At 47.9% G+C, this 23,610-nt stretch overlaps 1 protein-coding gene across 6 annotated transcripts in view; it reads right to left on the bottom strand.

Moving 5' to 3' along the window:
- Positions 1-483: 483 nt before the first annotated feature.
- LOC147901568 (spermidine synthase 1-like) overlaps positions 484-23,610 on the bottom strand; it is a 74,264-nt gene continuing 51,137 nt past the window's right edge. The window contains exons 7-10 of one of the 6 annotated variants that reach the window (XM_087374545.1): positions 1,953-2,148; positions 1,612-1,768; positions 1,281-1,404; positions 484-1,172 (exon numbers count right to left, since the gene is read on the bottom strand). In XM_087374545.1, the coding sequence (XP_087230671.1) occupies positions 1,330-1,404; positions 1,612-1,768; positions 1,953-2,148 (428 nt within the window). In that variant the 3' untranslated portion in view covers positions 484-1,172; positions 1,281-1,329. Of the gene's footprint in view, positions 1,173-1,280; positions 1,405-1,611; positions 1,769-1,952; positions 2,149-7,258; positions 7,714-23,610 lie in introns of those variants that run through there. The other 5 variants (XM_087374546.1, XM_087374544.1, XM_087374547.1 and 2 more) reach the window with 5 other exon arrangements.

Here is a 23,610-nt window from a genome sequence, read left to right as displayed (position 1 = left end):
TCAGTGCCTTCACCATATAAATGCTATAACTCCCCCTTCAATCTTACGATGGGGATGATCACATATTAAACCAAGAGATAAGCATTGACTCAGTAGATTCTTACCAAAAGTGTGTGAAGATTAAGCAAGAACTGCACAAAATTAGGTTGGAGTCATTGTCAAATAAGCAAAATTTCGGCTGCACTTATCAAGCATACATGAAAATTAAGTGTAACACTTAAAAAGGTCGTTAGTTGTCTTACATTGCATGGCAAGGATTGATTTTAAAAATCAAAGTGGCACACTTTTAATCACAGCTTTACATTACATCCAAGCAGGGGCTCCACCACCTTGTTTTTCATTGAGGCTTGCCCTTATAAAAGACTGGGTGATCGAAATAGTTGTAATGATAAGGAAGAAGACAATTACCTTAGATAATAGTGCATGTGTCCATGCATGCCTCTGAGAAAAGGAGAGAGAGAGAGAGAGAGAGAGAGGCCATAATCTTTATATACACAGCTTATGTAGTAGTATGATACATTGTTAACCCATGGCGTCTATTCGGTGCAACAATATTCCATCAGACATTCCAGAATCCCTATCCAATTTGAGTTACATTGGAAACCACACAATTTTCAGTTCAATCCCTGTCCATGGTGCAATAATCAAAGTTCATTCTTGCAATGCACAGTTTTTACCTTGCACTTTCGCATAAAGCAGTCTTAGGATCTAAATGGTAAATCATAAGAATAAGATTTTCATAATTTCAACAAAAGCGATCGACTGTTTGGGACAGGATAATAAATGATAACTTGTCAAATAGGCTCCAAATAACTTTACAAGCGCTTGAAGGCTATACTGCCTTCCTGGCAGCACAATAAAGGAAGTCCTGTCACCCACAACGACGTCTGCGACCTTCTACTGTAAACAGGGCATGCTTAAAACCCAGTGAAACATAGAATTGCCACATATTCCAGCATCACATGGAAGCTTTTACTGCACAGTTGGATAGTGTGGCATAAGCATAATTCCAAAATTGTTAAAGAGAAAGCAACTTGTTGCTGATGTGAGGTGCATACACAAGAGTGAAGTGATCTGATTGGTACATGAACAAGGAAACCACCCCATCACAAGAAGAATGTGATACTGCAGGGAGTGGGTGGTAGCAGAAACAAAAGCGTGCAATACATGACCTGCACAGAGACAATTTAGAAAATATATATTTTAATATAAACGTCCATGGAAGAGGAGTTGAGAGAGACTAGCGGTTTTTCTTCCTTCCTAGCAATGAAGAATCTAACCTAGCTTTTAATATACGTACAAGCCAATGGAAATTGTGGACTTGAATGTTCAGATAGTTGGAGCAAAGTAAGGCTCCAATGCTTTGCGAACAAACTGTGGCAGGCAGAAGGCTGCCGTATGCATCTGTGCATGAAATTTTTAAATTTAAAAGGGGAGATTATAAAAAGCATGACATTACTCCTGAAAAGAAAACTGTAAAGTTTGAAAATCCACAGATTTGACTTTTGCCCTGTGTCTCTGCCTACTGAATGGTCCTACGTCTCTACCCACCCCCCCACCATCCTCCCCCCCCCTCCAAATTTTAAAAAAGTAGAAGAAAGAACAAACCACCTCAGAATTATAGAACCTCAGTGGTCGAGACTTCTTCTGAGCTTCCGGGCAATCCGACATACTGAATGCTGCTTCCTGATCTTCAATACAGTTCACAGGTTGACGAAAATTAACCTCTGGACCTTCCGTTGCGCACAACATGAACCCAATAACACCACTACAAAAAAGCAGATATATGTCAGCAAACTGATCACCTATATATGAACTCCAATTAGAGATTTCAGGAAATTTACATATTTTAAAACCTTATAACCAGAGTAAGGGAATCCCAACTGCATTCACCTAAGATGCTAAGTATAGAAAAATATTTTTAACACCTTTGAGCATCTCTAGTTTCTTACCTTGGATAGGTTGGAACACTAGTCCATGCATAATTGACAGACCCCTTAAATGTTTCCCTGCAAACTGCGACAATGTCTTGAATAATATGCATATGCAACCATAAACTTTCTGCCTGTGTGCATACAACCCCTCCAGGACGTAAGGCCCTTGCCAGTGATTCAAAGAAGGGCTTCTCAAAAAGTTGTTGAGCAGGACCTGCAAGTCCGTCAGCAAATCAGTAGTTCTGTAATGTACTGTAGGGGAGAACCCCTGCCCGCAAAAAAAAAGAAGATTTCAAAAGATATCTATGGCTTCTTTCTTATTCATGAGAAAACAAAGTTCCCATTTGATTTAGAGACTCCTTAATCAACACGGCAACAAAATTTCCCTTTGCCTTTGAACTTTCCATATGTGAAACTTGCCGCGTAATTTCCACTCTCATATGATTTCTGCATGTTATTATACTAGCAATTACCAGGATCCTACAAGAAATTTATGTAAGTTACAGAAGGCTAAGAAAACAGACATCAGGAAAAAAGGATGGAGGACACTGTTATTAACTGTCCCTAATTCATAACACTAGAAACCCACCCTTCAAATAAGCAAATGTAACGTGCAATGGTAATCTGATCGTGTAATTCACAGCAAGACCTTCTTTAAACCTTTAGCGAGGAATTAGGGTTGTACACCATAGAGAGAGAAAGGAGATGAGGGTAGAGAGAGAGTAGAGTCGACAACCAATTGGGTCCCTGTACCCACTGAGGGGCCCCTCCCCCAATCAGGGGAGAATTTGCTTTATACTTGGAGAGCTGAAAAATACAAAGAACACTCTTCGAGAGAGCACGGAAACGTGCTTCTGAAGAGTCATTGTACGCACCTATAGTAGACTTAAAGACCTGAGAGGCAACGCCGACCAATACTCAGACTGTGATCTGTCCACACTGACGATGTAGGACGCTTCTGCAAGGCAAGGGAGAGGCTTGTGCTGTCCACCGGAACGCAGGGTTACTGCGTGAGTGGGAGAGTGAAAGCGCTGAGAATGAGCTGTGTAAAACTGTAAAAGATAACTGAAAAGAGCTGCTGAAACAGACCCAAACCTTACTCCGTTCGCTGTCCTGACTCCCCGTCTGATGTGCACCTTTCCCAGAGGGATGAACTGATGCCAAGGGCTGAGGCTGGTCAGAGGGCCACCGTTGGGGAGTGTCAGGCTATTCACAAGGGAGGCTGGAGAGGAGCTGTAGGAGGAAGAAGGCAGGAGGGAGCTGAATGAGGAAAGAGGGCCTGGAGGCCCCCTATTTATAGGGCTTTTGGGGCTGGTTGGCTGGTCCCTTGGCCCCATAAAGGCAGCCCTAGGTCCCATAAATGCCAGCCCTAGGTCCCATAAAGGCAGCCTAGGGAGGGGTGCAGGGTAGCCTATAAAGGCAACCCTTCCCTCGCCATTCTCTTCACTTGTTCCAGCCCCGAGGGGGCCCAGAAGGGCTCCTATCCTAGGCTGGACCTAAACCTATCCCTAAACCTAAGACGGAAACACTACCCTACGGTTGCAACCCTTCCCCTGCCATTCCCTTCACTTGTTCCAGCCTTGAGGAGGCCCAAAAGGGCTCCTATCTTAGGCTGGACCTAAACCTATCCCTAAACCTAAGACGGAAACACTACTCTACGGTTCTCCAGTGGGTACTAGTGAACAAGGACTATTCTCCTGACTTGACCTAAGGCTGAGAGACTGACTTACGTAGCTTCTGCCTGACTGTCCCTGGACAAGGGCTGCACCATTGAGTCGTTTCAAGATGTACTCAATGCGGGACATAGGAAACTTGTTGCTTACTGTAAGCTTGTTGAGTGCTCTGTAATCAACACATAGTCATGCGGACTTATCCTTCTTTGCCACAATACAATGGGTGCAACAAAAGGCGAAGAAGAAGGTCTAATAAACCCTGCACGACTCCGTTCGCTGTCCCAACTCCCCGTCTGATGTGCTGTGTAGCAACGCTCCCAGAGGGCTGAAGTGATGCTAGGGGCTGAGGCTGGTCAAAGGGCCACCGCTGGGGAGTGTCAAGCTGAAGGCAGGAGGGAGCTGAATGAGGGAAGGGGGCCTGGAGGCCCCCTATTTATAGGAGTTTTGGGGCTGGTTGGCTGGTCCCTTGGCCCCATAAATGCAGCCTAGGGAGGGGTGCAGGGTAGCCTATAAAGGCAGCCCTTCCCCTGCCATTCTCTTCACTTGTTCCAGCCTTGAGGGGGGGCAGAAGGGCTCCTATCCTAGGTTGGACCTAAACCTATCCCTAAATATAAGACGGAAACACTATCCTACGGTTCTGCAGTGGGTACTAGTGAACAAGGACTAATCTTCCGACTTGACGTAAGGCTAAGAGACTGACTTACGTAGCTTGCGCCCGACTGTCCCTGGGACAAGGGGTCACAACATATGACAAAATCTCCTATCAGGGAACTATTACGCATGTATCGATGTAGCCAATGTGTCACTTTGCACCCAAGTGCAAGGGTGCATGTGACAGCAAAGGACCAGCCATCAAGGCTCACCAACAAAATGGAGGACACTGATAAAGGTAAGAAACCTTACTTGGATAAATTTGTATCGTTTCAAATGTAATGACATCCTCACATGCTTTGAAATTAAAAGCATGCACCGAATGGAATGGTAAGACAACAGATTAAAAATCTGTGTATAATGGATAAGGGATGACATAACAAAGGACACATAAGACTAAAAAAGGACTTCCTTCAAACCAGCAGAGAACCCAACTTTTAATGCAAAGACGTCACAGAAATACAAACATGTAGCTCTAATAGACTCAGAAAGATAGTAGATGATAGCAATTTTGCACCCATACAAGGAGGGCATAGGGGCAAGAGGAGCCGGGTCCTTTTTGGGGAGAATGCAGGTGCATATGTCAACAGTTGTCATGGACAATCAAAGTTGCTGTTCTAAACCACAGAAAAGGCCAATATAGACACCTATTTAAAGCCCCGTGTTACATAGATCTGAACAGATCTGGTCAGCCTTCTCAAGTCAGGTCAGAGAAGACCACTTTATGTCTATGATGTGATCTCGAGAAAAGCTCCATAATAGTGTTGAGCAGTCCAAAGAGGACTTTATGTCTATGATGTGATCTCAAGAAAAGTTCCATAATAGTGGACATGAAACTGAAGATGTCGTGCTTAGAAAACATCAAGGGAAAATAAGACTATATATAGGCAACGAAGAGAGATTGGACAACGGGACAACGGACATGTAATGGCTAGGTAGCCAACTTCCAGCATTCCCATTTCTTTTTTAGCTTTGTAAGTACCTAGTCCATTTGCTAGCGGTGAGTAGCTGTCCATCCCAAGGGGTAACCAAGATGAGGCACCAATTGCGTAGGTAAAACAATCTCCCTAGGCCATTAAAATATTATGCAAAGCTCTCAGCAGACCAGCTTCCAGCCTACATAAGATAAGGCATGAGAGATCCCTCTCAATATTTTATGGAGTGAAGAAGGAATATCAGCATAAGCTTGCGCAATCAGTGGCCTTCCTCCATGTATCTCCAACCCATGTAGAACACCTGTAGCTACTAAATGATCCATGTATTGAAGCATTGGATAAGTAGCTATGGCATATAGCAAGGCACTAAGAGGGTAGCTGTGACGTATGGAACAGGAGAGAGTCCATTCATGAGTGTAAGATCACCAAATAGAATGCCAGCAGCTTTACTACCTTGATACAACCAATTAATCATATGCTGCATCCCACCCCCCAAACCCTGACATTTTCATGGTTTGTGAGATGAAATCCCATTGTACCATACCAAATGCTTTAGCAATATCCACTTGCAATAAAAGAACAGTCTGCTCCATATACTTAGCATCAAGCATTGTCAAGATTGTCTCTAATACGCATGCGGGGAATTAACACATACTGGGCAAGGTGTGGACCCTCGTGCAAGAAACCTTTGATATGACTCACTATCATCTTGGCAACCAATTTGTAAATAACAGGCATGAGAATTTGGGCCCGATGTGCAAATGACACACAAATGCTTCTTAGGAAATAAGTTAATCAGCCCTTTTTTCCAACGAGTTGGTATTTATTGAATTTCCTTGGTGGGATTTATCATATAAAAGTGCTGGCGAAATGGCATCTTAATATTATAGGAAGAAATCCACAGTAAGGCCATCCCAACCCGGAGATTTCCATTTGCCACATGAAAGAATGGCCTCATTATCCTTGAAAGGAGCCTCAATTTTCATAGCTTGATGAAAAGATGCAATGGGATTGACATAGGGGAAGTTCATGCCAAGCAGCCCTAACAGCATGTGACGAGGACATAACATTCCGAAATTATTTTGCATAGTAGCTTACACATACCCGAGAGTCAAATTTGGATTTTTTACCCAACAATTATTTTCACTTTGCTTGTTCTAGTGCAAGGCTTAAAAAACAATCCTTGGAGGAGCAACCCTTATCAATGAAAGCCCTCTGCCTAGCCCTAGTTTCCCACTTTTGAACCTTTCTATTGTCATTACATTGCAAGCAACGCCTAGCTTGACACATGGAAGTGGCCTCATCATGAGATAAGTTCCTAAAATGTCTGATTTTAGTAAAGCCCCGGTAGACACTTTTAGAGATGGCAACATTGTACCTAAGAGTATGCATGTAGTTCTTACCATAATCACGCATTACATCATATCACAAGTAAATGCATAATATTGATGCGCATTAAACATATACTAACGATCCAAACGAGTATGATAAGCTTACTGTGCATTATGCTGAAAAAAAAAGCGAGGAATCAGAGCTTGTGTGTCTTTCCAAAGGTCAACAAGACCAAGGTGAAGGAGAAGTTGAGTCCATTGCACATGCTCCAAGGCTCACATGTGTGTATGATCAAATGTATCATCTCCTGGCTGCTGAGCATTATTAAAATCCCCACAAAGAAAAGCATTTTGTGGCCGAGGATATTGCTGCATAGCTTGCCAGTTTAATGCTCTTGAACATAGATGATTGCGGGGCACAAACAAAGACAAACTAAAATATCTCCTCGCAAAAGACATTGTACAACCATCCATTGACCATCTCGGTCACAATGAGCCGAAGGGCAGGCTTGGCAAGAACTACAACAGAGTGGTCACCTGCATGAAAAATATGCAAAAAGGCATTGTCTAGCCTGCATAAACATGCTGATTATACTCTTGTGAGACCACTACATCAGGCTGAAATCTATTGACATATGCCTATACAATTTTCCATTCTCGCATATCGCATAATCCCTATACAATGTAATTTAGGTGATTTATCTACGCCAACATACTTACATATATGTACCTTGATCGCGATGTGGAACCACACCTTGATGAAGAGGTATTAAAAGGGCAGCTTATCTTCTGTAAAAAAATTATAACTCACAGCATTGCAGCCCAAGTAATACCAATTCCAAAATTTTCAGTAGAGGTAGGCCCATTGGAAGATGCACCAGTCCATGTACAAGTTGGAAGGGCCCTCCTAATTGTGACAATTTTCTTTGGGGTTTTCCAACTTTCATTTGAAGATTTTTCCTTAGCTTTTGCTTCAGATGTAGACCATTACCATTAGGAACAAGACTAAACTTGGCCTTTCCTTTATCTGGAACAGCCATGGCTGGTTTATTGATATTATTTTTAGGTGCAAAAGTCCCAAGGGCATCCTTGTTTTGCACAGGGGTAGGCATAGCTTCTGGAATCTTGTGCAAAGGGAAAGGACATTGTGAGGCCATGTACCCAAATTTTCTGCATTCAAAGCAAGCACCTGCAAAAGACCCCATTTGAGTTCATAATAAGCACTGTCCATTGCAATATTATTCACGGTAATAGAAACATAATTCCAAAACACACTCCCACAAAACACACACAGTGTGGGCAATAAAGAGAGCAAAAAGAAAGCAGGGGTGGAGTAAAGTGAGAACACAGGGAGACAAAAAGAGGCAGGGACAACCAAGGGCGGCAAGAGTCATGGATAGAGATCGCAATAGGGACAAAAAACCACAACCGTTGTTAAAAGCCACAATGGGCTGAAGGGCATGTTTCACAAGAACTACGATACCCAAGAAGGAGTGGTCACCCGCATGGAAAATATCGGCACCTGCAAAATGCCATGTCGAGCCTGCATAACCGTGTTGATAAGGCTCCTATAAGGCCACTATATCTGGCTATAATCTATTGACATATGCCCATACAATTTTCCATTTCCGCATATCATATAACCCTTGTAAGTTAAGCATTTTATTTATGCCAACATATTTACAGGTATGTACATGCTTTATTATACAAAAAAGCAAAGTGAGGACTGCATGTCCACCTAGTGTTCCGATATTTGATCTTGATGTAGAGCCATGTCCAAATGACTAGGCATTAAAAGCACAGCTTCATCTTCCGAAAAAGGAGTACAACCCGCAGTACTAACTGTAGCTCAAGTATACCAATTCCAAAATTTTCAACAAAGTATGTCCATTGGGAAGATGCACTATTCCATGTACGGTCATTCTAACTGTCACAAATTTCCTTCGGATTTGCCAAACCATTACCATTGGAGCAAGACTGATCTTGAACTTTACTTTATCTCAGATAGCCATGGCTAGTTTATGGATCTTATTTTTAGGTGTAGAAGTCCCACGAGCATCCTTGCTTTGCAAAGAAGTAGGCATAGCTTCCAGAGGCATCTTGTCCAAAGCCAAAGGACTGTGTGATAACATGTGCCCAAATTTCTTACATTCAAAGCAAGCACCTACAAAAAGACCCCAATTGAGTTTAAAATAAGCACTACCCATTGCAACATTATTCACAGTAACAGAATAGGATTCCGGTGTGGGCATTGTCCAGCAATATGCGAATTTTGTTAGAATTCCCATTTGGCCAGGGTGGACAAACCACTTTGCCTAAAGACGATGGCAAGAGTTTCTCCAAACATTGATGAAAATCCACAACTTCTACTCCCACCGAGCAATGATGCCTAATCTCAGGTGGGAGACCAAGGCAAGACATTTTTTTTTGCCGAAAAAACAGTGCTAATTATATTACTTCGAGAACAAGATACAAAAGGTCAGCTTGTAGCTGACAGGCTGCGTTCACAAATCGGACACAGCCCTAAAAGGTAACACAATAAATCACTCTCTCACGTCGGGAGAAGGCGAGTGTGAATGAACAGCCATCGGGGTGGTGAGTAGCGCCACCGAAGGCCTTGCGAAGTCTACTCGAAGAAGAGGCCCTGAGTGTTCCAAGTCCGGAGGAAGTGTCTCCGCTTCTCTTGACCGGACCGAAAATCTTCCTGAATCTGGTCCCATTGGCCTCTGAGGGTATGAATAATCTCGCACCAAATATCAGTCATGATCTGGGCAGTCGATAAGGAGGTGCCACCGAGGATCTGCGCGCAACGCGAGGTCCAGATGTGCCACCCTGCTATGCTGCTAATAATCTCCCAGGCTGGCTGCCTCTCTTGAACTCCTGTATCCGTCTCTGCTAGGTGCTGCGGGATACCCTCGAGCAGCCCCCATGTACCCTGCGTGATAAGGAAAGTGGGGTCCTGCTGGCATGCCTCGAATAAGTGATGTAGACCAAGTGCGGTGCTGCACCAACAAAGCGCGCCCCACGTGATCAAGCCTAGCTCTGGTGCTGCGCGAGTGAAAATCCCGAAAGTCCACCTCCACACTTCCTGGGCGCGAGTGCAGCTCCACAGGCAGTGTTTTGGTGACTCCTCAATCTCATGGCAGATCTGACAGCGTCCATCCTGACCTATCTGTCTCAACCAGCTCCCCACCAGAAGAACTTTGTGGGCGAGAAGCCACAGGAAGTAGGAGATCTTCCGCGGCCGCCAGCTCTCCCACAAGGCCTTCCAGAAGGCCTGCAAAAAGAATCTGAAAATACCCTGTGCATACCAACTGGGCCGCTGGGTGGGGGGCGGCTCTGCATCCTCCCAAGAACTCGCCTGCCCAAAGTCGTGCTGTAGGCAAAGGAGGTCGGCCCCTGTCCTGTCACAACCTCTGGCCAGCTCCACTCTCCTGGGTCCCAATCAAGCTCTGACAAGGCCCGCCCCTCCCAGAGCCAGAGTCGCCAAAGCTGCAGCTGATCCTCTCAATGCTAGGATCGGTACGCCAGACCTTTCCCAAAAGGCCTACGATCTGAACCCTCTGCCATGGGAGTAGGGGGTCGATGAGTGCATCCTCTCTCCTGAGTCGTCCATCCCCCATAACCGCGAAGAAAGAAATAGAGGAGTCGTCCATACATCTTGCGACCACCAGTCGGATGCCACGCGGGGTGAACTGTCCCAGCCAACGGTCGTCACCAGGCATGAGGATCTGAGGCTCAGGTGGAACCAACCAATCAATTGGGATCGCACCGTCGATCTCTGTGCGTCTCGCCTGGGCTCCACGTGCACCTCCAGCTGCGTCTGCGAGATCAGCCGTCTCCAAATGTCTGTACGTGTCCCTCCAAACTCGGAGGGACCGGGTTGGCCCCCTCATCCAACCATCCCACCTGATATGTGATCTCTCCCCCAACTGAAGGCCCTCGGCATCTCTGACCTGATCATTCCAAATAAGCGGCTGGCGATCGATCTCCTCCTGACAGCGGGGAGGGAACTGAATGAGGCTGAGGCGGAGCCGCCTCCAAACCATGAGGAGGCTACGAACGAGTGGGGAACGGGGCTGAGTAAGCGGGACGGAAGTGAAGATCCACCTGAGGGACGGGAGCCACTCTCCACCTCGGCGCGGGACACAAGAACCGACCCCCTGCTGAAGTAGCAACTTCCACGTCTGCCCCCCCGGGGTCAAACCGCGGATGACTAGCTTGCCTAACAAGACCTGACTCTGCATCTCTGGATCGATGACTCCCAGGCCTCCCTCAGCCTGCGGAAGAATAACTGTCTGCCAAGTAACCCTGGCTCTGGTATCTCTGAGACCATCCTCCCCGAACCAAAGGAAGTTCCGAACCAGCCTCCTAAGCTGTGCCACACTGGATCTCGAGAAACACCAACAGGAAGCCACATACCAAGCCGTGGCGAGGAGGACTTGGTTGACTACCAAGGCACGACCTGCAAGGAAAAGCTTAGCAGTGCTCCAGAAAGCCAGCTTCCGTCGGATGGAATCTAGCACCGGGAGAAACTGCTGAGCTGGCGTGATGTCCAGGCCGACCTGAAAACCCAGGTATCTAGCTGTCTGTCCCCGCGGGATCCACCTGAAATCCAAAAACCTCCCCTACTGAGAACGCGCCCCGGGGTCTGTGAGAAAACCAACTGATTTGTTCCAGTTGATTTTCGCACCAGCAGCCGAACAGAAGATCTCCAGGGCCATCCTCACCCTCTCCAGCATCAACTCATCGTCCTGGACATACAGGGCTGTGTCATCCGCGTACTCCGAGTCCAAGAGCTCCGTGTCCTCCCGGAGGGGAAGGCGAACACCCCTGATCCCTGTAGACCTCGCTCAGAGGTAGTAAGTCATAGCCTCGGCGAAGAAGAGAAACAGGTAAGGGGCAAGGAGGCAGCCCTGACGCACTGATCTCTCCAAGCTAAAACGCTTACCCATCCTACCTCCAATGATGACTCTGCTAGAGGCTGTCCTGTACAAAGCTGAAATACCCTGAATCCAACCTACTGGGAAACCTAGCTGCTCCAGAGTCCCCTCCAGAAAGGACCAGTCCACCCGATCATAGGCCTTCTCAAAGTCGAGAAGTAGGATGGCAAGGTGTGATCCGCTGTGCCGAGCCCACTCCGCCGCCTCTGAAAAGGTGAAGACATTATCCAGGATACTGCGATCCTGGACAAAGCCTGTCTGAGTGTCATGAATGAGGTCTGGAAGTAGAGGCCGAACTCTGGCGCTGATCATCTTGGCTAGGATTTTGTAGGTAGTGGTAAGGAGAGTGATCGGGCGCCACTGACGGATCTCCTGTCTATCTCCTCCCTTCGTGATGAGGCAAATCAGTCCCGAGGAGAGGCTCTTTGGCATATAACCGCTGCGGAAAATCCTCTGAAGAGCTGCTAAGAGGGGCTGATGGATCTGGTCCCAGAAGGAGGTGAAGAATGCCCGGGATAGCCCATCCTCACCTGGGCACTTCTGTCCATCGATGGCCATCAAGGCCTCCAGCATCTCATCCGTGGTAAACGGTGCCAACGTCGCCTGCATGCTACGCTGGACCAAGGAAGGAGTGTGTCTCCACACCTCCTCACGGGCACGACGAGTGCGAGGAGCAAGCGGCTCCTGCTAAAAAAGGGCCCTGTAGAAGTCGGTGGCCAATCCCAAGACCTCTCCCGGATCTGTGACGATGTGTCCCTCCGCTGTCCTGAGACTCCGAAGCTGATCACCTGCAGCTCTCTGGCCATGTGTCCTGAAGAACTCCCTGCACATCTGGTCACCCTTCCGAGCCCAAAAGGAGAGAGAGGCGTGATAGGAAAACTCTGAGCGACGCTGGAGTGTCTCCTCAAGAAGGGCTCTGGCTCGAAGGGCCTGGATCCGAAGCTCCTCCGAGCCCGAGGATGCCTGCTGGAGCCGCTGAATGGAGGCGAGGTCCCTCCGAAGGGCTCTCTCTCTATCCCACCACTCCTGTCGAACCTGTAGGGCTGCGAGCTGGCAGATCTGGCTGGACTCCTGCAAAGCCTGCGCCACCGAATCAACCAAATCCGCGCACTCGCCCCAGTCTCTATCCCAAAGACTACAAATACTGCTGCGCACGTCCTCCCTCGAGAAAATGGAGTCGGGAATCCGGCATGAGCGGGGGGGAAGGGCCTGAGCTGCCGAATCTAATGATAAGAGCACCGGCGCATGGTCGGAGAGTGTCGTCCCTGGAACTATACCGGCCTGACCGCCTCTGCTGATGGCCCAATCACTAACATAAAATCTATCCAGCCTCTCCAGGAGTCTGCCTCCTTCCCTGCGGAAACCCCACGAGAAGTCCAAGCTCCCGTGCCAACGCCGGAAGGACGGGTCTCGCCAACAGTCCCTTCCTCCTGTCGCAAAGATAAAAGAGTCCCAAGCGAACTGCTTTGCCTGAGACATACCTGTAAACTCCGGTCCTCTGCCCTGCTGGTCCTCCAAGGTCTCCAAATTGTTGAAGTCACCTCCAACAATTCAGAAATCCATGTCTGGGAGAATCCCTGTAAGTGTCCTCCAGAAGGTGGCTCTACAACGGAGATCTGTGGGAGCATAAATGTTGAGAATTCCAACTCTGGAGTCCTCCAATTCCAGGCCTACCCAAAGGGCACGACCTGGAATGAACGTGCCATGACCGAAAACTCCCTGGGCTAGCTACTCTCCCACGGAAGTACAGACACCACCACTCCTCCCCAGTGCGCCGATCGAGGGCTCCCAATAAGTGTGGGAGCGACCAGGGAGGATCTTTTCGCATCTACGGGAGTGAGCCACCGAAAGCTTATGTTCCTGGAGCAGAAGTACATCCAAACGTCCTATCACTGCTGGCTGAAGTTCTTGTCTCAAAATGAGCTTCCTGGGACCACGGGTGCCAGAAGAGTGAAACCCGTTCACATTCCAGAATACGAGGTGTAGGCTCATGGTAAGGACTGGGAGGCAGCGAACAACTGTCTGCTCGCGGTCGAGGTCGAAGAAGAAGCTGACATTTCGGAGTAGAGGCGCTGGCGCTTATGGAAAGGTTTGGAGGAGGAGGCGGGGTCGTCCTGCCCATCCTTCAACACCTTCAGCAAAGGCGAGAGACCTTTGGTACCATGAACGAAGGCTTTCTCGAGCCAGCTCGAGATCTCTGAGGTGGACATTCCGTAGAAGGCACGGAGTTTCTGAGGCGTCCAGGCTCTGACATCTTAGGGGAGGGGCCAAGATAGGGGGGGCCTGAGGATCACAATCAATCTGAATCGTTTGGCGTTGCAGCGCCACCGCAGGCGCACGTCACCCTCGGACCACTGAGTCTCGAGAAGCTGCCCACCGGACGGGCCTACCCAAGAGCAAATCTGAGCATGTGTCTCTCCCTGAGAGCCTCCCAGACCGAGTCGTTTGTCCAGGTCTCGGTGCCGTCGCTGAGGAACGTGAAAGCAAAGCTAGGACCATCCCTAGGAGCCAAGGCGGCTATCTTCCCATCCGCCCCTTTGCGGAGCAGGAAGATACTGATGTCGAGGCAAGCAGGGAAGGTCCCGAGGTCGGCCACATCCAAGTAGTCCCAGGGGCCAGATCTGTAAAAGTCGCGGGGGAGCTCTCTCTCCTGAAGCTGAGGCCCGTCAGAGTCTGCCACTGAGGGGCTAGCGGACGGAGAAGCCTGCTCCGGTGGTGGTGTAGACTACGGGTGTCCTGCCAGCGGAGGGGGAGGGGGAGGAGGCTGGGGAATAGGCAGCTCAGACTCCTCAGGGGCGGCTAGCGGAGGAGGAGGAGGGGGAGCGGGAACTGCCCTCGGCTGAGGAACCGTCGGAGCAGCTAGCTCTGCGGGAGAACTGAAAGAGGCAGAGGGGGAGGGATGGGGCTGCAATTGGAACTGGGGCTGAGAAGGAGGGGGAGAAGACTAAGGAGCACGAGGGGGCCGAAGCTGCGGATCGGGAGACAAGGGGTGCAGTTGGGGGATGGACTGGGGTTGGATGGGAAGAGGCTGGAGAGAGGAAGAGAGGGGGACCTGAGGCTGTGGAGGGCGGGCTACCGTCGAAGAAGATGCTCTCCCATGTCCCTGGGGCGGCTGCCTGTCGGGTCTCTGAGGTGCAGCTACAGGCGGGGTAACCTCTGCCTCCTTGCCTTTATCAGAAATCTTCTTGTTCTTTCCTCTTTTCCTTCTAACCTCAGTTCAGCCGCCAGCTATCTTTGGTCCGGGCTCCGACTGCCTCTGCTCCTCTTGGCGTGGCTGCCCGGAGGGGGGAGGAGGGGAGGGAGAGGGAGGAGGCGGGGGAGGCCGAGAAGAGCTAGAGAAGCGTGGGCAAGCAGCCGCCAGGTGTCTAAAGCCGTAACACCTCAGACACTGTCCTGGCTGTCCGGTGACTACCATGCTTTGGGTGATGCTGCCGGCACCTGTCACGATCTCGATCACTGCCGAGAGTCGCAGGATCCGCCACAGCCACACGGACTCGGGGGGCTCCTGCCGTAGTCACCGCATCGGCGAAAGTATCGTGCATAACCCAGCTGAAGTGGGAACCCAGGTCCCTAACAATTGGCCGCAGCTCAGCAGCAAGACCAGGAAAAACTAGCGTCACTGGATGACGAGGTATACGGAACCGGGCATCAAAATCTGCTGCGCTGAATCCACGGTACCACGGGACTATCATGATAATCTTTCCATCCACTGACGTGGGGGAGCCAGCAATCAGGTTGCTCGCAGCTTTCGCACTGGAGAGTTTAAGCCAGAAGATGCCCCTTCCCATAAGGGCCACCTCCTCAATATGGCCGTCCTCTAGCATGAGAGTGGACTGGAGCCAGTCCCTGATGGCTGATCTGGAGGGGGAATGTCCAATGACTCTGCCATAGACAGAGGTAAGAGCAAAGTCATTGGCAACCTTCTGAACCCGAGATGATTGCTGCTCTGTCAGGATGACGCGGTAGGCATCTAGAGAGGAAGGGACTGTCTGGGCCTCCGGTTCCAGGCAGGGAGCCGCCATACCGCCAAGACAAACTGCGAGGCTTCCGATGAGGAAGAGGCTGTCACCCGAAAAAGGAGGGGTTATAAGCAGGAGGGTGGAGCCTGGGTGTGGCGGGAACGGAGGTGGCGCGAGCTAGAGGCGTGGAGGCGGGGGACGGGTGAGGTGGGGCGGCGGCCGAAGCGGGGGCGGGGGAGAGGCGGAGCGGGGACGAGGGGACGGACGGGGGGCGAGGGAAATGGAGGGACGGAGGGGGCGGGATGGGGCGAATGGACGAGGGGAGGGACGGGGGTGAAGGCGGGAGGGGAAGGCGGGGGTGGAACGGGAGGACGAAGAGACGGGAGGAGGCGGGGCGGGAGGCGAGGGGTGAGGGGACGGAATGGGCGGCGGGGGTGAGCGGAGCGGAGCGGAGCGAGGGGGTAGCGGGTTGGAGCGGAGGGGGGTAGCGGGGCGGGGGTGAGCGGAGGGGGTAGCGGGGCGAGGGTGAGCGGAGGGTGTAGCGGGATGGGGGTAGCGGGGCGGAGGTGAGCGGAGGGGGTAGCGGGGCGGGAGGTGTGGAGCGAGGGGGTAGCGGAGTGGAGCGGAGGGGGTAGCGGGGCGGGGTTGAGCGGAGGGGGGTAGCGGGCGGGGGTGGAGCGTGGCGAGGGGGACGGAGCGAGGTGGGGGTGAGGGGGGAGGTGAGGTCGGAGGGGTAGGGGCGGGAGAGGGCGAGGCAAGGAGGGGCTAGGGGGAGGTAGAGGTACGGCGGGGGAGGGGAAGCTCGCAGGAGCGTATTAGGAGCAATGCATTTGCAGACCAAGGCAAGACATGAACCATCTACTGCCCGTAATAAAGAGGAGAATGCTCCAAAATCATTTGCTTATGTTGCTCATCTGCTATCATAACTTCAAGAAAATCCTTGGCTGCATAATGCACCTTTTGCACAAAACAACTCCCCAAAGTCCAGGTCAACCAATTGCCCACATCTGTTGCAACCAACAGACATTCGGTCTGGGAAAAATTAATAACATCATTTTTTGGCATAATCTCTAACCAGATCAACAATTTCATCTAGCTGAACATTAATGCTTACCGTAGAAACAAACTTCTTACAATCCTTCTGAGTATCTTCGAAGCCCTCATGCATAACTTCAAAGATCAGCTGCACTTCAAGTAAGCCATGAACACTGTCATCCTGACCCATTAGATTTCTAGCACTTCTAGTCTTGCAAATCTTGTCATTCATCATGAGTGGTGAAGCAAGACGGGTAGGCTACGAGAGGTTGCTACTAATTCTCTCTCTCTCTCTCTCTCTCTCTCTCTCTCTCTCTCTCAACTTATGTTAGTTTATACTACAAAAAAAAGTCCCTAGAAAGAAAACATGCAATTACAACATTAGAAGATAACAATGTAAGACAAGACAACAAAGGAATCTATCTGACGAGCACACAGAAGATAAAAGAAAGATTGTCTTCTGTAGTAGTGAAACTTGAAGAATCTTTCAAAACATATTGCCCAGAGATGCTAGTGTAGAAAAAGCAAAAAGTCATGAGTCGCAGGGCAATGCCAAAAAAGTAGTAGCAAGGATTCCATTGGAGCCAGACGTCTGTGTCAAAACAACAGGAGCAATATGTCTACGTTCTAGGGGTTTGCCAAATGGCATGGGTGCGGGAAGCAGTAGCATTGAGTGGAATGCAAGGGAGCAACAACTACTGAAGAAAACCAAAGTAGTTGAAAATAGGACTGAAGAAAGTAGAAGTGGTGGACTATACAGTCCCCAAAGTGAACCAGAAGAGTTGATCAATTAAGTCAACCTGAGGGTTGACTTAATGGCTAAGTGCTAACAAACCCCTCTCAATGATATGGCTTAAGTATCCTAGATACATCTCAAGTATATCCGGAAACTATAACAAGCAACCTATGACACTACAGGGAGAGAGATCAACATCAATGGTGCCAAGTGTAAGGCATGTCGAAAAGCCTCAAACTTGGGTCATGTTAGAGCCTTTGTACAGAGATCAGCTAAGTTATCCTGAGTGGAAACGTAGGACAACTATATATCTCAAGCTCGTAGGCCCTCTTGAACATAACTATAGTGCATCTCAATGTGATTCGTACGCACATGAAAGACGGGATTACACGCAATTGCCAAAGCACTCTGGCTGTCAATGTAGATCATGGTGAAAATCAAGATCTGTAAATAACTTACGAAGCCAAACACACTCTACAGTGGCTGTGAAGGATGTGCTTTGTACTCAGCCTCACAACTCAAAGCAACACAACTCCAAGTAGAAACTGTAGGCTACTTCTTGATGAACCAAGATATGCATGTAGAGACAATTACCGCCGTGAGACACCGTCACGAGAACGAGAACATGAAGTTTGAGGTGACTGACCTCACCTCAAACTGATTAAAATTGTTAAAGACACTTTAGTGCAATTAATTCCATGGCCAAGTCAAACGATCTGTAATGTTGGAGAGGGGTAAAATCCAGTGACTTGTAGGGCAAGCAAAGCAAGGGCTGGTCCAGCTCCATCTCCGTAAAGAATCTTGTTTTTCCTGCTCCCCAGCTGTCCACACACCTTCCAGGAGCCCGTCTTGTTGATTTGACACCAGCAAGGAGCCCTACCAAGTCCCAACTTGCAAAAGCGCCTTCTTCCAAGAGCTGTTTGCCAAGGCTATCCTAGGGGCTGTTTGCTGATTCACACTTTTCTAAGGAGCTTTCGAGGACATACATTTCACTATTGCACACTTTTCCAGGGCTGTCTCAGGCTCCAGGCTCGTCGTTCTCTTCTTCGCATGATCTTGGCACCCTGCCAAAGCCCGTTTGGGAGCTATTTGCTGATCGTACTTTGCCAAGAGCTCTCTAGGCCAATCGTTTTCCAGTTTTGCATTCATCTAGGCCGCTCCAAGGTCTCCCAGCAAGACATCCAACAGATACCCACCTACCAGAATCCATCCAAGGCTTTCAATACTCGTACGAATTTCTCCAACAGGCTTCCAAGGTTGCTTCTTGCTGATTTTCGCCTACCAGAGAGCTAGAGGATTGTTCTAGGGAGACTCGCTTTCTTGCTTGCTGCTGTTCCAAGGTTTCAAGAGCTCAAATCAGTTGACTGCCTCTCACAAGTTTTCCTACTGCCTCAAAACCTTCAGATCCTATTGCTTTGTTGCAGCTAGCCTTTTTGTGTGCCAGGAACAGCCCATGGTTGGTTGTTTTGCTGGTCTTTGTCTTGCCTGGTTCCTAACACTTCCAAAAGTATTACCGGAGGCCTAGGGCCACTAGTGCGAGAAGCAAGACATGCCATGGGTGTCACACTCAATCCCTCGACATGAACGGAACATAACTCCAACCACGTGATACAAGGTCCGTTATGCCAGGACTTGTAACAGAGCTACCAAGACAGACTTGGCTGATTTCTTTCTTGCCAGGACTCCCTTTACGAGCCAAAATCAAAAGAAAGGCTGCCATGGGATACGGTAGCAATAACTTATAAGGTAGAGAGGTCAGCCATTATTGCCAACCACAGTAACCTTGCTTGTGTACTATGTGAGCTACTTTAACTCATCAAGAAACTCCTCAATGGCCATCACCAAAACTACTACAATGTGTCAAATTTTATTAGAAGTCTTTTGAAGCCCAATCATCAAGTGCACCGAGCCATGGACTGGGATGCCTTTCTATAGTGGTAGCTATATGTTGCGACTCATCAATCGCTTTAACAGACGGTGGTAATGATGTGTCACCAGCTGTCACCCTCTTAGGACCATCAATCATGAACGAATCAGATGCTTCTTCAGATTTTCCTTGACGCAGCTGGGCCATCCTGACTTGAACTAGAGACCTCACCCGTGAAGTAAATCATCGCACCTACACTACTATCCCATCAGAATAGAGGATCAATAAATCCTTTCTCGGGAGCGAATCATCCTTCCCAAACGCAGCATACAACTCTTTGTCGTACCAAACTCTTCCGAGTCTCTCTGCTTCCTGCTTGGAAATTAGTATATCGTTGAATTGCTTTGCGTGCATAGCAAGACAAAAGTGCTTGTGAACGGATTATTCAGTTGGTTCATTTTGGGCTAATGCATGGCAGTGCTTTTCTTGTATTTGGAAGCCTTCTGAATAAAGGATAAAGAAGACAGCCTGAGCAAGGCATGGGGATGCTTGGAAATTTCCCTTTTGGATTTCAGCCTGGCATGTAAGGCTATCAAGGAAAGATGTTTGGAGGTATGCTTGCTATGATGCCTAACATAATGTATGGTAACATTGGAATGCAGCCAGGGATGCAAACTGCTATACCTGGTATGATGGGAAATTCTTCGGGAATGCCTGGAATGAATGCAATGGGACCAAGGGGTCAATCCTGTTGTGATTGATGGACAGAGTGCCACTCATCTTGGTAATGTTATGCAGCCTCCTTATTTACAGCCACTTGCCTATGATAATCTCACACCCAAGGGATAGCCGAAGGAAGAGGCTGTAAAATTTGACACTTTTAAAGGGAGTCAAGACAGGTTGAAAGCTCTTACTTTTATTCAGCAGTTTGATGCAACCTACTTGAGTGGGACTTTTACAGAGTCGTTAAAAATTAGAAAAGCTGCCACTTTCTTGAAAGGAAATGCTTTACAATGGTGGACAAATCTTCTTTTGCAAGGCACAGCACCCACCACTTGGGTGCAGTTTAAGTACGTCTTTTCAGCTGCATGGTTGTCTATTACATTTGAAGTTGACATCGTGACTACTTGGCATGAATTGGATGCAGACAATTGCCGCAATTTGGAAGAATATAATAAGCAATTTTGGGAAGCCCTAGTGCCAGTTAGTTCCTGTCGTCATGTTCCATTGTCTAAGCAAGTAGAGGGATATTGTTGTGGATTGCTGAAGAAAATTCAAGACTTTTGCACGAAATCCAAGGTGTCTAACATGTCTCAGCTAATAGAAAATGCCAATACAGCTTATGCTTTGATACAGGGCAGGACCAGTGGCTTTGAGGGCAGCAAGAAGGAAGAGTTAAAAAAGAAGAAGAAGTTCGGCAAGCCTTTGAAGGCTACTTTGGTTGTAGGACGTCGGCGTGTTCTCAAGTCACGACCCACTAGGTTGACGGAAGAAGAGAAACAAGTCCTTAAGGAGAAAAATAAATGTTTCTAATGCATGGAAGAGGGCCATCATGTGCATGAATGCCCACACAAGAAGAAAAGAAAGTAGCCTATGGAGGATAAAGATGAACAGAAGGTGGAATCCAAAGCTGATCAAAACAGCAAGAAGCAAAAGCCATCTGTTGAACTTGTACATGATATGATTAGTATAAGAAACATGAGGATGACACAAAGCTTTGTAGAGCTTGGGGCAAAGTTCACAACTAGACAACCCTATTTTTCTTTGACCCAGGTACTAAAGCAAATTTCATTTCTCTCGAGTTAGAAAGCAGGCTCGCCAGAAGAAGTGGGTTCACTTGCGCAAGCAGACATGGCTGCTACTACAGGGCTGAGTACATCTATCACTCCAATTATTGGGAAGCTCTGCCTTCATATTCAACATTATGTTGATACTTAAGAATTTTATATTATGCCTCTGAATGATTGTGATGTGCTTTTGGCCATTCCATGGCGTTATCGTCTTCGGAATATTGTTGATAACCACAATAAAACAGTTATCCTAACTCATAGGGGCAAGACTCATGTACTGATGTAAAGCTCAAAGGAGAGTCCATTTCCGGTTATATCTGCTTCTGCATTTACTTCAGTAATGAAAAAACATATTTCTGCCTATTTGATTTTTGCCAAACAAAAAGAGAGAGAAGGTGATCAGCCACCTCTTTCTAGTTTGGATAAAGAGCGGACAGATTTTCAGTTTCAGTTTCACAATCTAGGGGAACTCCAACGTGAGAGATCCAAAGACCATGCTATAGATATTATGCCAAGTAGCAGCCCACTGAATATACCACCGTACAAGGTTAGTGCTACTCAACCGGGAGAAATACTGAACCAGGTAAATGAATTGTTGCAGAAGGGGCTGATGATTCGGCCCAATTTCTCCCCGTATTGTTTACCAGTTCTTTTGGTGCAGAAGAAAGATGGATCTTGGTGAATGTGCATCGACTACCGTGCAATTAACAAGATCACAGTGAAGAATTGGTTCCCTATTCCTCAAATTGATGACATCTTGGAGACACTTGAGGGGACTTCCATTTTCAGCAGCATTGATCTGAAGAGCAAGTATCACCAGATCCGCATACAACCAGAAGATGTGCACAAGACTGCTTTTAGGACCACCTTTGGGCTATATGAGTATCTTGTCATGCCATTTGGGTTAACCAATGCTCTTGCTACATTCAATCGTATGGACAGGATTTTTAGAGAACACAAGTCTTTTGTGGGCACATTCTTCGATGACATCATTGTTTTCTCCAAAAGTGAGGCAGAGCATCGAAAACATCTGGTGATCGTGTTAGAAGAGTTGAGAAAAAATAAGCTGCTCATTCATGCGAAGAACAGTGAGTTCTTCATGCCATGAATACAGTTTCTTGGGCATATCATATCCAAAGATGAAGTCCGGATGGATTTGGCGAAGGTTGAAGCAATCCGGAATTGGCCCCCACTCAGGAACATTCATGAACTATGGAATATTCTTGGGTTATGCTTGTACTACAAGAGGTTTATCCGTTACTCTGCTGAGATTGCTTCACCTTTGCATGCTTTGCAAAGAAATGAGTACCTTTTCGCTGGATTTCCAAAGAAATTGCAGCTTTTGAAGAGCTGAAAGAAAAGTTGTGTTCTGACCCTCGCTTAATCTTGCCCGATTTGAGAAACCCTTCGCTGTCCAATGTGACGCATGCGGGAAAAGCATTGGAGTTCTTATGTGAGACGGAAGGGTCGTTGCTTATGAGAGTAGGATGCTGCAGCCTATGGGAATGAATTTCTAGATTTATGAAAAGGAGATGCTTGCTGTAATTCATGCCCTCTTACAATGGAAGCACTACTTGTTGGGTGCTGATTTTTATGTTCAGATGGATCATTCTTCGCTGAAGCATTTTCTCACACAGAGAGAACTATCTGAGAAGCACATGTGCTGGGCATCTATGTTCAGATTGAGCATGTGCCTGGAAACAAGAATGTGGTTGTTGATGAACTCTCCAGAAGGCCAGTAGCTGATGCCGTATTAAAGAAACCACAGGTTTCTGCAGTTTCCATTGCCTATCATGATGAATTAAATGCCATGAAAGAGCAATATGTTACGTATTATGCCTTTGCACGAATATATGATCTGTTGTATGAGGAACAGAGAAATGCTCATTATCCAATCTGAGGGCTAGATCCTCTGATATAAAATTATTCGTTGTGCCTGTTGGTCTCTTCCTCCTCAACTCCGCTATGTCCACGGGCAGACTCAAAAGTGTAGAAATCTATAACCTGTCTTTGGGCTCTATCTAGCTCGGTCACAGAGGCCATTGTCTCATCCTGCTCTCTAATGCGGTGCATCAGGGTCTCTCTATGTCGTCACATCTCCATTAAATAGACACGATATAGACATGGTCCTAGAAATGGATCAATCGAGAGAGAGGCCCAAACCCGTGTCCCTCCTAGAATAAGCAATAGTATCATCCTCGAATCTCATAGTATGCAGGGCAAGTACATAGGAAGTGTTCCTCTATCTCCGCCTCCTCTAGGGTGCATAATCTATAGATTTGTTGCTCTTTGGGTATACCTGGTTCTGTCCCTGTATCATACATAGTCATATCAAACAATAAGAGTAATCATCTACAACAAAAACCATCCTCCACTACCATCAAAGACAGAATGAAATGTGCTCCAAGACAATGTGGCCCCTCCCCTCGTCAAGTGTGAGGGAGTGATAGCATGAAATCAGATATGGAGTGCTGGCTGCCCCCAGTGGGTGTACACTATGCTATCTCCTCATCATAACTTTGCGTCTGACGAGGGCAACCGTCACACTTGTCGGTCTGGCTCCCATTCTGAACATGGAGGTGCATCAACCGTTTGTCTGAGCTGTCGTGTCACGCGCTCTGGGTCACGATCATGTCTGATACCTGTAGGGCGAGCATCCGTGTGATCCGGCTGAAAGAACTCAATGATCATGCTCTGAGATGAGTCTAACTGGGTTTGCTCCTCATGTCTCTTCGATCAGAGTAGGTGCTCGATGC

The sequence above is a fragment of the Dipteris shenzhenensis genome, chromosome 5, assembly GCF_047967505.1.
Source record: "Dipteris shenzhenensis isolate YYH24624 ecotype China chromosome 5, Dip_SZ_1.0, whole genome shotgun sequence".
Lineage (NCBI taxonomy): Eukaryota > Viridiplantae > Streptophyta > Polypodiopsida > Gleicheniales > Dipteridaceae > Dipteris > Dipteris shenzhenensis.
This window is presented reverse-complemented; position numbering and strand designations above follow the sequence as displayed.